General features: G+C 44.0%; 1 protein-coding gene across 3 annotated transcripts in view; it reads right to left on the bottom strand.

Moving 5' to 3' along the window:
• Positions 1 to 4,795: 4,795 nt before the first annotated feature.
• KPNB1 (karyopherin subunit beta 1) overlaps positions 4,796 to 18,138 on the bottom strand; it is a gene marked incomplete at its 3' end in the record, with an annotated part of 33,518 nt that continues 20,175 nt past the window's right edge. For 2 of the 3 annotated variants that reach the window (XM_083469592.1, XM_083469593.1), the window contains 10 exons: positions 16,495 to 16,642; positions 15,938 to 16,009; positions 14,687 to 14,831; positions 11,915 to 11,997; positions 10,045 to 10,152; positions 9,249 to 9,392; positions 9,054 to 9,159; positions 8,136 to 8,250; positions 7,210 to 7,371; positions 4,796 to 6,201 (listed from right to left, as the gene is read on the bottom strand). In XM_083469592.1, the coding sequence (XP_083325718.1) occupies position 6,201; positions 7,210 to 7,371; positions 8,136 to 8,250; positions 9,054 to 9,159; positions 9,249 to 9,392; positions 10,045 to 10,152; positions 11,915 to 11,997; positions 14,687 to 14,831; positions 15,938 to 16,009; positions 16,495 to 16,642 (1,084 nt within the window). Of the gene's footprint in view, positions 6,202 to 7,205; positions 7,372 to 8,135; positions 8,251 to 9,053; positions 9,160 to 9,248; positions 9,393 to 10,044; positions 10,153 to 11,914; positions 11,998 to 14,686; positions 14,832 to 15,937; positions 16,010 to 16,494; positions 16,643 to 18,138 lie in introns of those variants that run through there. The other variant, XM_083469591.1, reaches the window with a different exon arrangement.

Raw genomic sequence — 18,138 nt, 5'->3', positions numbered from 1 at the left:
TTTGATGCTCATGGAGGCAGCCTGACAAGGTAAAAATTATTTCCCCACCTCATGTCAAAATAACACTGTATTTTAAAATGTTCTCTTCTTCCTATCGTTTTACTACCTTGCGTTCTTAATGTGGTATAGTGGGAAAGACTTTACCACTTTCCTGAGGGAGGGGGGCTTATTTACATAAAATAAGCAAGTATGAAACAGGTAGTTTATTACCACTTTCCCTAATGCCCTGGGACTTTTTGTTTACAGGGATTTTTTTTTATAATGCAAGCATTCAAAATGAGTATCCTCTCCCGCCAGCTTAGATAATACAGTGGTACCTCAGGTTACAGACGCTTCAGGTTGCAGACTCCGCTAACCCAGAAGTAGTACCTCAGGTTAAGAACTTTACCTCGGGATGAGAACAGAAATCGCACACTGGAGGCACGGTGCCAGTGGGAGGCCCCATTAGCTAAAGTGGTACCTTAGGTTAAGAACAGTTTCAGGTTAAGAACAGACCTCCGGAACGAATTAAGTTCTTAACCTGAGGTACCACCGTACACAACTCTGGCTACTGTCTCTTTCTGCTGCCTGAGTAGACTAGACCTCAGCAGCTCATAACTGGGTTAACCATAGTGGCCATTTTCAACACCAGCTCTCCACAGACACAATACTGGGTGAGTCATATGCTATCTTAGCCTTGTTTTGTTTTGTTTTGAACTTGGAAGTCCTAATGCAGCCCTTTCTAGAGGCCCCCTGGTTAACAAGCTAGGGAGCTGTGGTGGTAATGGTATCAATCCTATTGCCGAACCCTCAACTCCGGCCTCATCTGTCTGCACTATACATTTAATGAAGCAGTATTATGCCACTGGGGACGCAGGTGGTGCTGTGGGTTAAACCACAGAGCCTAGGACTTGCTGATCAGGAGGTCGGCGGTCCCTGCTCCTGCCAACCTAGCAGTTCGAAAGCACATCAAAGTGCAAGTAGATAGAGAAGTACCACTCTGGCGGGAAGGTAAACGGTGTTTCCGTGCACTGCTCTGGTTCTCCAGAAGCGGCTTAGTTATGCCGGCCACATGACCCGGAAGCTGTACACCGGCTCCCTTGGCCAATAAAGCGAGATGAGCGCCACAACCCCAGAGTCAGTCACGACTCTTTACCTTTACCTATTATGCCACTGGCTTCCCCCAAAGCACCCTGGGAACTGCAGTCAGCTAAGGGTGCCAAGAGTTGCTAGGAGACCCCATATTCACATTCAATCCCTCTTCCCAGGGAATGAGAATCGTACCTCTGAGGTAAATAGGAGCCTCCTAGCAATTCCCAGAACTCTTAAAATGACAATATCCAGGGTTGTAGATCATTCTGCCACTGGTCCCTGCTTGGGATGCGTGGGCCTGTCTCCAGGTACTGCGGTCATCTGCAATTGAGTCCCTCATTGTGGAGTTGATACTGCTTTGGGGTCATGCTTGCAGATTTGTTGTGCTGAGTTGGCCTGCCAACAGGCCTGGTGCCTGACGTTAAGCTACTGACCCACCTGGTTCCTTTGCAGTCTACTCTTACTGGCAGTAAGCCTCCATGGTTTCAGGATCCTTCACAATTCTACCCAAGACTGACCCTGGGATCTTTTGCACGCAGAGCATGTGCTCTACCACTGAGCTACAGTCCAGCCAGTCACCCACCACCTCGCCCTATCCTAACGCAATATCGGAAGGAAAAAAATCTTCTTTTGGAGGGGACGGTATAAAATGTCAAATAGAACAAGCTCAGTGGGTGACCGTGGGCCACTCTTTTCTATAGCGTAACTCAGGTGTGGCTCATATGATAACCACAGGGTTGCTTCTACTGAAATTAGGTTTGAATGTTGTAGCCAATAGAACAAGTCCTGGAGCACACCGGTTACACAGAGGGAGTGGTGCCAACGGTTCTGGTTTGCAATTGTTGAAGCAGCTCAAATCCAGTTCCTAAAACCTAGAATATATATAAGCAACATGAAAGCACCCAAGCATATGCAGAGTGTCTTTCCCTCACTATAGTCGTAGCTTGGAAGTTGAACAGAATCTGTTCCGGAAGTCGGTTTGACTTTCAGAATGTTCAGAAACCGAAGCGCAGCCAATCAGAAGCCTTGTTGGACATTTGGATTCCAAAGAACGTTTGCATCACTCACTTCTGGGTCTGCGGCGTTCGGGAGCCAAAACGCCGGGGGTACCAAGGCACGAATGTATTGAGTAACCACACACATACTCCCACCATCTGAACATCAGTGCACACAAGACATTTAGCACAGGCATCTTGTTAGAAACAGGAGCATGGGGTAGCTTGGGTGCAACAAATCAAAGCAGCACATGCCCTGCTCTAGCGCACAAATTCATGCTTAGAAATAGACATCCAATATGCTAGAGGCGGGAGGAAGTTCTGCAACTGCCTACTCCATTTAGACAAGGGAAAGAGTTCCAACAGTAAGAGCTGTATGAACATTTTTTTACCAATGGCCATTTCATGGCCTTCTGGCCAGTAAAAAAAGTGTTCTTGGCAGGAGTGATTCAGACACTGAGGCATCTCTCTACTTGCCAACTGGCGATACGCTTTCATGTATCTGATGAAGTTGGCTCTTATCTAGGAAAGCTTAGGCCAGAAGAAACTTTCAAATGTGCCGAAAAATTGCTGCAACAGACTAAATGGCTGTCCCTCAAGAAAATGAGATGTTAAAAGATTGTTCCAATGCCCTCAGGTTTTCTCAGAATGAACACACATTCATGCAAAATGTGGCATAAGCTTCCTGAACGCGCCTGTTGATCACTAAGGGATCCTGCGCTACCGCAAAGACCTTAAACAAAGGGGGCTGCGTTCTGTGAGACTTGAAGAGTTGCTCTAACTTACACAGGTTTTTCCAATATAATTTGCACGGGCCCTTCCCACACTAGAAATCCACGGAAATTTGTCAGTAATTGGAAAGCACACTTGCAACAAACTCTTTATTTTTATATAGGAAGATCCCTAAACCTCGTCCACAAAAAAGACTGCAAACCTGCAGCTAAATTCTGCTAAGTGAGCAAGTCCGAAGCACTCATCCCAGGAACACTTGTTAGTTATTTCATGCTAATTTTTACGAGGAATTCAACAAGTTATTGCTCACCGCTCTGGCAACTAGGACACAAATCCTTGGAATAAAAGAAGAGGCTGGATTTCATTTCTAGTTGCTACACTGAACATTAATGCAGCAGACATACTGTACACAAGGAAGTCTTCTGCAGACACCCAGAAACAAGACTTGCCTTGAAGGCCCTTTAAAAAGTGTGTTGTGTTGCAAACATCATATGCGTGAATGTCCCAGAAGCTCGAGACTGACTTGTACTACCTATGAATCAGACGCAGTCCACAAGCTCACCTCAACCTCAGAGCACCTGCCAGGCTACGATCCATAGTTGATGGACTGTGTTCAGCTCGGAAAGTCATGAGGCAGGAAGGCCTGTTCCAATATGAACCAGAACCACACACACATTTCCCCTAAAATAGCTGCATCTATAGGAAGCGGTTGCCTCCAGGCTGGCTGTGCAGTCAGGAAACAACACTTTGATGAACATGCCAGTTTGTATCGCTGACTGCATTTCCAGCTACGCAGCATTTCCTCTTCTCCACGCCCAAAGTCACACAGTAATTTCTATTTTACTTAAGGCAGAGCTGGTGAGCAGCTGAAATCCGCAGCCTCTCAGATGCATTCCATTAATTACAAGGCACACATAAGCCTCCAAATATTTTATAGTCTCTCCCCCAAAGCGAGGAGGAATCAAAGGGGCATGCATGCTTTAAGTAGCTTGCACAGAATATGTAGAAGAGTAAAGAATGGAAATTGAAATTATCGGTCTCTAACATGTATGGGATTCTTCCTCCCCACCCCCACCCCCAAGCCTAGCTCAGAAGAAAGCTTTTCTTTAAAACAGAGTCTGATTTTAGCTCCAGCCAGGAAGACAGAGAAAAAAAAGTAAGACACGCTTTTTTGGTTTCCACTACTAACTCAGTGTACTTTATTTACCTGCAGCCTACAGCTGAACAGCCAACACTGGACAGAGTTCAGTAGCACTGAGGAATGATCAGATCTCCCCTTCACACACCCATCTCCCCAAATTCAGGAATGGCTTTCGTTTCGTGGGTGTCCCCCAAAGGAAAAAAAGGCATTAAGATAAGGTGGACCCAGGTTTGTCAAAAGCCCATCTTTCAGACTCATGCTGGAGCTTCCTGCTTAGTCATCACCTGGTCTCTTTTTGTACACTGGTTCGAGAAGTCAGCAGTGGCGGCTGCAATTCTGAACCTGGCACTGGAAGGCACGCGTCAGATACCCTGTACAAGAAACTGGCATGCTTGCTTTCCATTGAGGATGGGCAACTGAAGAGGATCCCAGGACGAGCCTGGGGAAGTGTGGAGCCGGAGAAGGGATGGGAGTGGATGAGGAAGGGTATTTTTTTTGTTTTTTAAAAAAGAAATGCTTCTTGCAAGGCATTAGATTTCCTGACAAGGCAAGCTTAAAAAGCACCCATCTTTTAAAAGCCCCTAAGCATCAATAGCTGCATAGTTAGAAGCAGGTGCGTCTTATCCCCCCTTCAACCTTTGTCTAGGAATCCTAAGCAGCTATAGAACAGCTGCCTCTCCCCCTTCCTTCTAAGAAATTGTTTTAAATGTTATAGAACTATAGAATTTAAACTGGTACACCTAGAACATAGCTGCCCATATCTGAACTGCTCTCTTTTGTAAAAAAGAATAATAATGAAGTAACATGGATCTCCTGTTTACTGGAAAGACCAATAGAAAAAAAAGTAGTACTGGGGGAATGTTTGACACCATTTTATTAATCTTTAACTGCAGTGGAAAAATATAACCTTTTACAAGTGCCATCCTGTGTAAGCTCAAGTCAGTATATATATATTTATATAAATTTTTCCTTTTTGAAGTGCAGCAAGACTAATACCATATTCAGAATCAAATAAAGAGAACCAATAGGCCAAGAGGTTTCCAAATCGTACTTTTATCTTTTTGCTTTGTTTGAACATTTGAATTTCATCCTCATTTTTTGCAATCCAAAATATTTCCTGAAGGTTTCTTTTTCTCATTTGGACTTTTGTTTCCTTTTTTTTTTTAACTCTTTGGCACAGTTGTGTGTGGTTCGGGCTACTTTGTTCACGCCAAGAGAGGGGCTGTGTCCCTTTGGGTTTTTGTCGTTGCCAATTTTTTTTTTAGCATAGTTGTTTTGTTTTAAAGCCTTGCATCCCATTTGGAGAATTGGATCCTAATCTCTCTACTAATACGTGAGAGTTGTTTTTTTTTTTCTGGACACCCTCCCCGCCTCCCCCCACCCTGCCCCCTTGGTTTCTACATTCACAGTTGAACAAAATTAAGGAAGGAAAGGCGCTTTTTAATGAAACAAGATCGTGAAAAAGTGTCACGACGGGAGCTTTGAACATCCCACCAGCGTTTCTCTAAAGAAGCCCTATTACGGAGCAACTTCTCTTCCCCCCTCCCCCCCTTAAACTCTTACTCTTCTGCCGCTTCAAGTAGACTGAACTTTGTTAGTTTTATGAAATGCAACTGCTAACCTCTTCAGTATTTCTCTTATTTTTTTTGGGAAAGATTAACTGCAATGACTTAAAAGTTGAGAATGTAGATATCGCCTCATTCACACACACTCACTCTTGAAAGAAAATCCTTCACCCGTCCCGTTTCTCTCGTGCTCTCTCGTGCACTGACAAGTGGCCAAAAACTCCCCTCCCGAAAGGTGAGCTGGGGTTCCCACCGCCTCCTCTTTCCAGCAACGAAAGCCAGACCTTATTATATGAGCACTCGGAATTGACCCTGAAGCTAGCTTTCCTCTCTCTCTCTCTAGACTAATTCATCTCCCTCTTCACTGGCGACAAGACACAGAAGTTAGTCCTTTGTCTCTTGTCAGAAGAGACCGCATTGAAGTATGGAAACCAATCATTTTCCACTTCCTGGAGGCAAGCGATGACAAGGTTTCGTTGCTACGCAAGTCAGTGATTAGCTCCATTAACAGCGCTGCTGCCGTTTGCCGTGGCTGGATTTTCACCGTGGTGTGTTTTAAGCCTCTCACTCACTCATCCTCTCATTCCCAAACACTCAGCATCCGTGCACACTCCTCACTTCCGGGTTGGGTTTGTTTTCTCAATAGATTGGAGATTATCCAGTGGGGGTCTCAGGTGTCATCCCAATGGTAACAGATCTGTAAGAGAAGGGATATTGTCAGCGGGAAAAGGCCACTCAAATTCTGGAATGTTTTGTAAGCTTCACGCTCAGCCTAAGCGGGTCTTCACCACTGCTTCATGTAAACTGGGAGTGGATGGGGAGGGAGTCAGTAGGAGAATCCTTTGGGAAGAAGGGCAGGACATAAATTTAATAAAAAATTAAGTAGTGGAAGAAAAACTCTCTTTCAACTTTCCAGTTTCATTGATCTTCTCATTGAGAAACCCCTGATAGGTTTCTAATGACTTCTAGGGTTTTCAAAACACAGTTTGAAAGCTCCCAAGTTCACACATATTGAGGTTTAAACTAAGGACGTGCAGCATATGACATGCTGCACTATAGCACACCCAATTCCACTTCCAATAAGCTATACAATCTACAGCACTGTATGCCCAGGACTGAGAGACTCCATAAAAAGGTAAAGGTAAAGGACCCCTGACAGTTAAGTCCAGTCACGAATGACTCTGGGGTTGCGGCACTCATCTCACTTTACCAGCCGAGGGAGCAGACGTTTGTTCGCAGACAGTTTTTCTGGGTCATGTGGCCAGCATGACTAAGCTGCTTCTGGCGAAACCAGAGCAGCGCAGGGAAACGCCATTTACCTTCTCGCTGGAGTGGTACCTATTTATCTACTTGCACTTTGACGTGCTTTCGAACTGCTAAGTTGGCAGGAGCTGGGACCGAGCAACGGGAGCTCACCCCGTCATGGGGATTCAAACCGCTGACCTTCCGATGGGCAAGTCCTAGGCTCAGTGGTTTAGACCACAGTGCCACCCACGCCCCATTATTGATTATGATTATTTTCCACAATTCATTCTGATGGGCTTCCAGCCTGACAGAATTTTTCAGCAAGTGGTGGAAAAACACCAGATGAAAGAAACTGATCTTTACTGAAGGCTTAAAGTCCTGAGGCCGACATTAGTCCCTGCATCTCTAACAAAAACTATGTAGGTGAAGCTGCTTTGAGGAACAGAAATAGCTTCTTTACCAAGCTTGATTCTTCAGTTTTCTCAGCTCTTTAGTGGCCCAGGTAGCAAGCGTCTTTGTTTTGTTCGTCTTTGATCTCCTTCCTTCAGTTAGCAGTTCGTGTATCATGGGCCTAGCTTCTACCAACTTGAGGACATCTTTCCCAAATGCTGTGCACAAATCCCTACGGGAAACAAACAAGGGTACAAATAGAGATCTCTTTATTAATGTGTAAGCTGAATGAGGCTCCTCCTAGCCTTGATCTCAAGTTAGCTGCCATTTTTGAGTTTATAACTTTCTGTTCCACAGAGAAAAGGGGGGGGGGGAGCACACATACGGACTGCTATGGACAGGCCCTTGCTACAGTTACCCAGAACTATAAAATAACCTCCCTGTAGAAGTATGACAATTTAAGCATGGCCAAGCTCAACAGAAAATACTTTTGGAGACTTAGATATTGCTGGAGATATTGCTGCTTTTCTGCTGGGGTTTCAGTGTTGTTGTTTTTTAAGAAGTCTTTGCTTATTTATGTTCTTCTACTATTGTTAAGCCAACTCAAGTATAGTTACGAGTCAGAATATCATTGAAGGACAACATCGCTCTAGCAAGGTACCACAACCACCAGTTTGGCTCAGACGGCTGATGTCTAAAGACTGTCTTTGCAAAATGAGTTCACCTTCAGTGAACTGGTCATCCTATTCCACATCAACTGCAAATTTAAAGGTGTGCTTACAAACTACCCATACTTACTGTAAAGTCCCTTAACGCTGCACCATGTAAAACTTAAGCCAACGCTTGTGAAAGTTTATTTTGGTGGTGGAGGCTCCATGCTTAAAATACCTCATTTTGCCTTTATGGTAAATGTGATTCACAGGGGGCACCTAAGGTTCAGTGTGGTACTTCCAAATTCCCCACTTCCCAAAGCACAAATAAGTTGTCGGCATTTACCCTATGAGCCCAGTCGCGCAGGCTACAACCCCATCAGTATGATCTTCATCTGTGGCAATATGGTCAATGAATGACAAGATGAATTCTACTCTGGGCTGCACCAGCATCACATCCGCTGAAAAGAAAGCAGCATTTAGTTTTATTGGTTGGCTGCACAGCTATTTTCTGCTTGCTGATATTTAATCCACCACAGACAACCTATGGTCCAAATGAAACCCACAATACTCTCCCCTCCCCTCCCCTCCTCAACACACATACACACAGACCACCTCACTCGCGACTGCTGGCTCCAAGAACAATATTTCTTTTAAGTGACTACACACACACACACACACACACACACACACACCATGTTAAGTGGCCAGCACACACATGGTGAGCATCCAAGTTTGCTGCTATTTCGGTCAACATGGAGTAGCCTTTCTTCTTGAAAACCAACACGGGTGTCATTGTATTTATTGCAGCCACAGAAGGCAGCAGTCAACGGTCCCAGAGCACAGCAAGTAGGAGACACAGGTGAGTGACCCAAGGCAACAGATCTCAGGGTGGGATTGCCTCTTCTGCAGCCCTTCATTGTGTAATATTTAAGACTAACGGCTTCGTAAGAACAATGGAACGTAGCCCTTTTAAGATACAAGGTGATGAGAAACTAGCCCAAAGGTCATCTGCTGACTCTGCCCAACTTTCAGATCTCCTGGCCAGATTTTCAATTCAATAAAACATATTCAACAGCCTACTCACAGATGTGGCAATTAGCACAATATACTACAACTCCTCTGAGAGCCCTTGAAATATGAACAAGGCAATTTAGAGATTTGGACAGAGTGTCTTCTCGCCCACGTTACACTTCACAGGAGCCACGTGCAAGTTGGTTAAATTAAAGATGTTAAAATTGTTCGCCTAACTTTAAATACTCACGATGCACATTCTCTTGATCTCCTTTCAGCCCTTGGATGATTCCTGTGTAGGCTTCAAGACAGCCTTCTCGCAGTTCATTCAGGTAATCCACCATGTCATAGTCAGACTAAGGCAAAAAAGCACAGCGGCAATCAGTCTGGGGTGGTTATGACAGTGCAACACATCTGCACAGCAGCCCAGGTTTCCAGGCCTTACCTTATCAACTTGGGCTTGAGAAGCCTGTTGTAGGGTATTCAGTACAACTTCTAAGTATTTCTTAAATTCCCCTCCAATTGCAAGAACAATGTCACCAAACACCGAGAGAATCTGGGGCTTCACAGATCGATGCACATTTTCGTTCTGTAAGGACAAGGAGCTATTTTATTCAAGGCATGGATGAAAACCTTGAACAATTATATTAAGTAGGAAAACATTTTGCGTCTCTATTATACTCTATCCTGAAAGTACTGAAAGCTTATTCCAGTTTTAACCAAGCAACCTTGTTAAGATTGTTTGTATGTTTACTCAGAAATAAGTTGGGGTTCAATGAGACTAAGCCCCCCAGAAAGAGTACATAGGATTGTGATCCTGAGCTGCAGGAGAGGTAGATTTATTTATTTTTAATTTATCAAGATGCATTAACTTGCCTTTCCAGTTTTGGCAAAGTAGGTACAATATTCCCAGTCACTGTAGAAATATCCACCGCTGGATTAGAGTCTTCTTTTGCAATTGTGACTTTGACCCTCACAATATGTAAGCATCGGGGAGGGAGAGGAAGAGTAAAACTCCATGGCACACTGAGATCAACCAAGAAAACTCGTGCAAGACAAAAGCTTCTTGCCTAGAAGAGTCTCTTTTGCCCCAAAACCTAGCCAGCATAGCTACTTAATGTTTACACCTGTTAGTCTTCCAGCATGTTAGGGATGTCTATTTAGAAGCCTTTTTTTCCTCATTTCTAGATCATTTCTGCCAGCCTCCTTGTTCAAACAGCTAACTAGGAGGAGGCACTCACCCCCAAGTTTTCTAAAAGCAGCTGCATAACTTCGTCACAAAAAGGCAGGATGTTGGACTGCAGAGCCCGGCACAAGTCACCCACAAGGCCCACTGCAGCCAAACAGACCTGTGGAGAGAAGAGAAAGGCATTACACCCACCCAATCCGTGAGTCACTTTCACCCCCCTCTAGTGCTGATCATTATACCCGTGCCCTATTAAAAAGGCTAAATAAAGCCAGCAAGGCAGGCAACGGCTCAAGTGTGACGCGCCTGGAAGAGTCATAGCTTTTGCTAACTGTTTTATGCAGAGTTACAAGGAGCGGGAAGGAGGCAAGCTGGTTTGCTGGCTGGAAAGAAGCAATACTTGGGAACCAGTTTGTAGTGCCAAATACCTGCTAGGAGCAATGCCCTTCCCTGAACTCTCAACACCAAACTGAATTACTAGTGAGCTACATCCATCTATCAAATGAACCCTCTAATCAAATCAGTTTCCAATTCACCATATCCCACCCCTTTTCCCTAGCCTAGCAAGTATTTCCAAGACTTTGGAACTCGATGCCCTTACACAGTGCTCTACGAATCCAGCAACTTCTAAGCAGGTATCTCAGTTTGCAGTACCCTGTGCTGAATTTTAAACCATATTTGTATCAATTTATGCTTAAGATTTCAATCTGGACATGCAGCACTATGGGGGCTCTCAGGAATGCACCTCCTATCCAGTAGCTGTGGATGGTGTAAGGTGATCTGCAATATCAGGTTCCCTTCCCGTGCTCATTCTTTAAATATGGTCCCTGAAAACTATCCAAAGTTTTCCTGGCATATTCCAATTTAGTTTTAATTTAGAGTATTATCATGGAAATGTAGGATTCAGACAAGCTGATGATTATGATATGTGTGTGGCTTTATATTATTGTTACAGATCTAAATAGGGGGGTCTTTTTGCCTTCCCTAGTAACACAGAGGTTGTTGAACTACAGCTCCCATCAGCCCTCACCAGTACCCATTCTGGCTAGGGAATACAGGGCCTTGTCATCTAGCCCTGTCTGGAGGGCCACAGGATATCCACCTGCTGTGGCACTATAATCAAGTGTCTTTGCCTGCCCACCACACTACCAACAATTCTGCACCTTTGCTAACCCATGGTTTGATTTCAAAGTAAGTGTGCTACTATGGCATGCAATTTTTGACTTGGACTAATAAGCGAATATCATGTAGCAGGACTGTGCTCCTGATGAGAAGCTGTTGCTTTCTATGGAGGTTGATTCCTCTTCTGAGCTTTAGCACTATTTAAAACGCACAGAAGCCCATAGAATCTTTTCACCAGATTATACCCTGGGGCCCTCTAGAGCATTGGTGAGGAGCTGCACATAATTGACAGTAGGATTTCAAGGCAACTGGAATCAGCAAGGAAGAGCAATTGGGAAAGAGACAAAGTGCCTTTCAGGTTTCTACAGCCTCAGGATTATATTGTTAAAACAAGCAACCTGTTCAGGTAACATCTGTTTATTGTTCTGATCAGTAACTGTTTGTTCACCTCTTCCATGCAACTGAAATTACTGCCTGAACTTCTTGCTGATCTAAACAATGCTACCTAGATGCTACTGAGTAAAACATCTCAGCTCCACACATTTCATTCCCTCTTGCTCTATGAAATTAACTCTCCACCATACTCTTATTGGAGTAAGCAGGTTTTCTGAAGCCTAATTGTGACATGGGGTACAGGGGAGACTGAGAGGCAAATAAGTTTCCAAATGAGAAAACATCAGACCTTTGGGCTGGTCGCTCCCCACCCCCTTTCCTAGGGCAGCTTATGTGTTCCAAATCTCACACCACGCAGGCCAACTAAACCCAAGAAAACCAAAACGTTCTGTGAGTGAACAGAGCCTTACCTGGTATTCAGCGTAGTTCTTCAACCCAATGCTCAGGAAAGGTTTGAAGGCATCCATGTACTTGAGAAATTCTCCTCCCAAAACTATAGAGAAGGTGGGGGAGACAAGAAAGTTTGGCATCTAAAATGAAGGCCCTGAAGACCACAATCTCCACGTTTGCCCTCTACATGTTGCTAGACTACAGCTCCCATCATCCCTGACCATTGGCCATGTTTGCTGGGAATGATGAGAACCAAATCCAACAGCATCTGTGAGCCACAGGCTCCCAACCTCTGCTATACTGAATCCACATGTCAATAACACATTGTTGTTAATGTTACAGAGAATTGAGGCTACTTTGATATTGCATCTATACTTATCTAGATGGCATATCTACTTCTACAGTAGCTAGAATCTGCGGGTCTAAAAAGCGCCCCATAAGACCTCCCCTCCACCCAGTCTTCCTCCTCTCTTCTGACAAGAGAACCAAGGATGATTTCAAGGTCACACCAAGGCTTGCTGCAGATGGAAAGCACACTGCCCAGTCCTAAGATGGTGAGGAAACTGGGAGTCAGCGCGTCACAGGCTTGTGTGCTTCTCTGCCTGGGCACATGGTCATTCCACCATCCCTTTGCATCTCAGAAACAACTGTGCTGAGCATTACATCCAAAACACAGTTGGAAACTGCTCTGGTGCCAGCTGTGTGAACAAAAGTGTCAATGGAGACTTCAAGGCATAACTAGTTTCCAAACAAAAAGAAGGGCATGGAAAAAGAGACCCCTGTTAGTCCAAAGGCTGTGTTAGTGCCCCAAGCTAAGTGAGATTTGAACCCTGGTGTTTTATACCCAGAACCCACATCTAATCCACCTAGGTTTCTTATTTATGCGTACACTATTTCTTGTTCTTTTTCAGCCATCTCCAAAAGACAAACGAACAGCCATAGCAACAATGCTCTTTCTTTTAAAAAAATTTGGTATGAAAGGCACACAAAAAGACGATCAACTGTTGCAGTCTAAACTTTAGGATGAATCATTTCTCATCTACTATGTGGTTATTAGAAGCGTCAGAAGGAAGAGGAGGAGTGGTGGTGAGGGCTCACTGTGATCCACTCAATACTTTTATTTTTCCATTGACATTTTTCTACCTAGTTAATGCAGGTGCTGGAGAATGGCAGGTTGTGGGGCTGGATGCCAAGATGCCATGGGCCACATCCTGTCTACAGGTCAGAAGTTTCTCACTTTTGATATATAGGCATCAGGGGGGGAAAGTCCAGAAAACTAACATAACTGGATCTACTCTTCAGTATACAACAAATCAAGCAACAGAAAGCTACTCAATGATAGAATAAAAGTTGGGCATTACAGATACTAACCTCTTCTGAAACAAATTCCTTATTAATCTCAAACTAGTTTAAAGCCATTACTTCACTTTGACAGTGTGCATCAAAATGCTATCCTGCTCTTCAGGTTATCAGGGTGGCATAACCACTGGAAAAAGCTTTCTGAACAGGTAACTGTCTAATAAAACTCTCCACACCTCAAACAGTGATAGGGCAATTGTATGCATGTCTGCTCAGAAGCCAATCTCACAGTATTCAATTGAACTTACTCCCAGATGGCTGTGTACAGCATTGCAGCTTTAGCTACATTTTCCATAGGAGCATCCCTTATAAGCATTGTTAGTATAGGGCAAGGAGCTTTAAGAAATACACATTATGTACTAAATTAAATGGCGAGTCTTGTTTTTTCTTTAGTCATAACTGCTATGTGCAATTTTGTTGTTAGCCATGTGAATAGAAAAACAAAACAGAAGTCAAGATAGAGGTCTGCCTCTCTCCATAAGGAATATGTGAAGCCATAAAGGGTAGCCCCCAACAGAGGACAAAAAAGGCTGATGAAAACTTAGCAGCACGTGGAAGGTGATAAACTTGTGTTTGACCTTGTATCTAGAATTCCAAGGCACCTCCAAAACTCAGAATGGCTGCAAATGAGCTACACAGGCTTCCTCAGATACAGAAGAAAGGTGGAAGGCTCATACCTGCGATGAAAGTGGAGTGGAGGTCCTCCAAAGTAGCAAAAACTCACTTTGCTTCCAAACAGCCCTGAAGTCTAGCACGGTCAGAGATGAGACCCTGCAGCCACCACCTCTGCAGAAGGGAAGCACTGGCAGCAGCCACAAACTCTGGCTGGCTGCCAAGTGAGGCCCTAAAACTAAGTCCTATTTTGCAATTACTATATACTAAAGCAGCAGGCAAACTTGACTACGCCACCCCAGGAGTCACTAAAAGGTGAATGTTTTGCTTAATGGCTTCCTGAAAAGAAGCATTTTACCCCCTCCCTACAAGTTCTATTCTGTCTTAACAGAGATCCCATGCTCCACATCCATCCTTTCATATTGTCCTCATTCTCACCAGAAGTTTACTTTTTCCAAGCAAACACTTCCTTCTCTTGATAAAAGAGAAAGGAATAGGCAGGAAAGGATAGGCAGGAAAGAAGTTCCACAACACCAGGCTATTGACTACTACAGCTTGATGGTCCAGGCAGCTATCCAACCAATTAAAGTACCACTGATTCCTGGTACAACCTCCAGCGGTTCTCTCCATGGCCTTGGCTCCCCCATCCTCCACTTTCCTACCCCAAATATAGCGAGAAATGCCAGACGTGAGATTGGTTTTTGGATCATTACATCATTCTGAGAGCTTCATGGCCCTCAAACATGCACCTGCAGACCGTGGTTTATATACTGAAGAATCATTCCCTCCAAAGACAACCCTGAACAGATTAAAGCACTGACCTTCTACCAAGGTGCTGACAGCCATGAGGGCATCTTCTTGGACACCTCCTGACCCTGCTGTGCTTTGGAACATCCTCAAGAGAGATGCCATCACCACATCTGAGATCTGCAAAGCATCTTGGTGCTGCACTTTACGAAGGACGTTCTGGGATTTTGGAGAGAAAAAGAGAACTTCAGAGGCTCTCAGATCAGATTTTCTCCCCAGATGTCAGCCCCCCTCCAATTCTATATACACCCCCACACCCAGAGGTGAACAGCCATGAACTCTGCAGATTGAGTTTATCTATGTGTAAAAATATATATTAAATAATTTAAATTCAATTTATATACCACTCTCTATCTGAAGATTTCAAGGCAGTGTTCAGCATTAAAAACATATTTTACATAGCATAACAATAAAACACAATAAAACAATCGCAGAAAAATTCATAACAGCAGTCCCCCCCATCCCATTTAAAAGGCCGTAGATTGTTTAATGGATGAAGGCCTGGGTTAAGTGGGATGTTTTTGCTTGGCACCTAAAGACATGCAATGATGGAACCAGGTGAGCCACTCTGGGGAGAGCATTCCACAAATGGGGAGCCACCACAGAAAATGCATGTAATGAAGAAGATCCAGTATCCGGAGTTTTCAAACTGGTAATTTACTGTTCCTTCACTGCAGATGCTTTCTCTGGGCAATTCATTTTAGTCCAGGAGTAGGTCCTGGCTGGCTTATATCTGACCTTAAAATACAACTCTGCAGCAGAAAGAATGATGGGAAATCCTCTAGCTTTAATAGGTTGCCCCTATTGTGGTGCCCTCTAGATGTTGCTGGACTCCAATTCCCATCAACCCCAGCAATCTGGCCAATGGTGAGGATGATGGAAAGTTGTAGTCCATAAACATCTGTAGGGCACCATGTCAGCTACCTCAGTGCCTTCCGGTATTAATCTTCTACTGCCTCACCACCTTTCCTTAAGACACCCTTTCAATTAAGTGATGAGCTGATATTTGGACAAGGGGCACCCCCCAAAAAAAGAAACATACTGTGTTCCATACCCCCTGTTAAGATATTTCTAGGCAGCCTTCTTATTCACAACTTCAAAAGAAAAGAAAATATCTCACGATTGAGTTACAGAAGTATTCCTGGAGACACTTGTGAAAAATCCCAACTTGTATCTGTTGTCCCTTGATCTCTCCTCACTAGCCCTCACGCTAAGTACTTTTGTATGTCCTCACGCTGCATATAAATTTAAGAACAAGTTTTTACCTGTAAAGTGGCACACAGCAAAGACTGCAGATCATTGAACTGGATTCTATCAGACGTGCTCTGGATATGGGACTGAAAAGAAGACATATATCCAGATGTCATAATTAGGAATAGCACAGTGCATCAATAATTCTATAACCAGAACAAGCTCTGGTCTCTTATGATTATGTTAGGTGAAAGCCTATGTTTACATGGCTATACTGTGGTTAGAGGGAGATAAACACATTTAAATCAGGCAAAATAACTTGAATCAACCAATCGATCATTTTATTTGCATGCTGCCTTTCCAAAGTTAAAAGCATTCTCAAGGCAGCTTACAAAATATGCACACTTGGAAATCCCACTACAGGCAGCAAGTGGTTCTTATATTCCAGTCTTTGTACATACTAAGCCCCCTCCCCCAAAATTGATAGGTGAACTTTGCAGGAAATGATAGAAAGCATGTAAGAAGACACCAAGAACTACCTCCACTATCACTGCAAAGTTATATTACTACTCCATTCGGCACTACTCATCTGTTGGGGCACACATCAACACTTTTTTGCCATCCAGCTAACCTCCATTTGGAGCACTTGCTGTAGCCGTTCCATAATGACTAAAGTTGTCTTCTGAACAGCAGGGTAACAGTCCTTGGCACTGTTTTTCACTATTTCCATCAGAGCTTCATAAGCAGCACTCCTTAGGTTATTCTGGTGTCCATCAGGCCTGAAGTAGAAAGAAAAAGATTGCTTTTAACCACCTAGAGAACACAATTCAAGTTAAATGCTAACCATCATGGCATGATTTAACTTCTGTCCACCTCTCTACCGGCATGACTGAAATGTGGATAGGAACACCATTAAAGGCAGATCAAACTGAAAGCAATGGGAAGAGCCAAGCAGGCAACAGATGTGGTTAATTGGGCAGTCTGGCCATGGTCAATCTTTCCTTTGCCATAAGGGTCTTTTAGGAAAAAGGGGCTCTTCCTGTTGGCACAGGTATCACTGCCTGGCAGGGGTGGCCAGAGTGCTTTTATCCTCACTTCTACAATTCCACGACAACAGAGCTCTTTCAGAAAGTCTGCTCCACTTACCTGTGGGGAGGAGTTGCGGTGGACTGCGTGGCGACCCCCTCTCCTCCGGGGGACAAAGTTCCGTGTTGCCCAGAGGATCCTGGCCACATCATCACCAGCCAGCCAATCCGGTGGCTGGGGGCGGGGCATGGCCAGGAACATTTAAGCAGTCAACTCAGCCAATTATTTTTTGAAGTATAAAGCATGATCATAGCTCAATCCAGAAATAGGCTGAAAGCCCATAAAGTACTTTCAGGTTGCAGGGTGTGTTGAGAATGGCAGTCCAAAAACATATGGGGGGCACAAAGTTGGCAAAAGCTGCTGTACATTGCATAAATGGGCAAGACAAGGTATTTTATAAGACCATACTAAGGGGCAGATATGCACAAGATCTCAAGTTGGCATACAATGAAAGGTTGCCAAGTCTGAGACAGCGCACAGCCAGCTAAACAAATGCTTTGACTTGCTTTAGCTTATATGATTTTGCAATCCAATTTTGCTTTAGTACTTAAGAGAAGTTAGCTACCTTTCCTCTCTGCCTGAAGTAAAGTTCCCTTTTGGAACTGTGACATTATAAAACTCAAGCTTCAAGGCGCCTATGCCTAGGGCTGCCCCCACCCTATGCTAAGAAAACCACAGCATTCTGTACCAGGATATCCCACTTTCTATGATGAGAGAAAAGGAATTTTGCAACCTGCACAATCAATGCATGTTAAGCAAACTTGCATGATTTCATATGATTCTGCATATTTTATTATTTTACAGAAAACCCTGCTGCTTCTGCTAGTCATATGTAAGGGCAAAGAGCCTGAGAGGGATGCCGCGGAAACTTATTCAGTCACCCTGACTTCTGAAATTCTGAATACGCTGTGCACACGGCTTTGTGCATAACTTTGCAACAATGTGCATTTTATGTATATGCACGTGTGTGTGTGTGTGTGTGTGTATGAATGCCAACTTCTTTTTAGGAAACTGAATTTTGTGCTTTTCCTGCACTCATGTGGATGCATATGGTTCAGCCTCTATTGAGGTTAACTACCTTCTCAACAGAAATATCTAAGGAGTTTGAAGCTGTGGGTTAAACCGCAGAGCCTAGGACTTGCTGATCAGAAGGTCGGCGGTTCAAATCCCCACCATGGAGTGAGCTCCC

Source organism: Podarcis liolepis (genome assembly GCF_965112155.1).
Source record: "Podarcis liolepis genome assembly, chromosome: 13".
Lineage (NCBI taxonomy): Eukaryota > Metazoa > Chordata > Lepidosauria > Squamata > Lacertidae > Podarcis > Podarcis liolepis.
The sequence above is the reverse complement of the archived record's forward strand: the minus strand, read 5'-3'. Positions and strand labels throughout refer to the sequence as shown.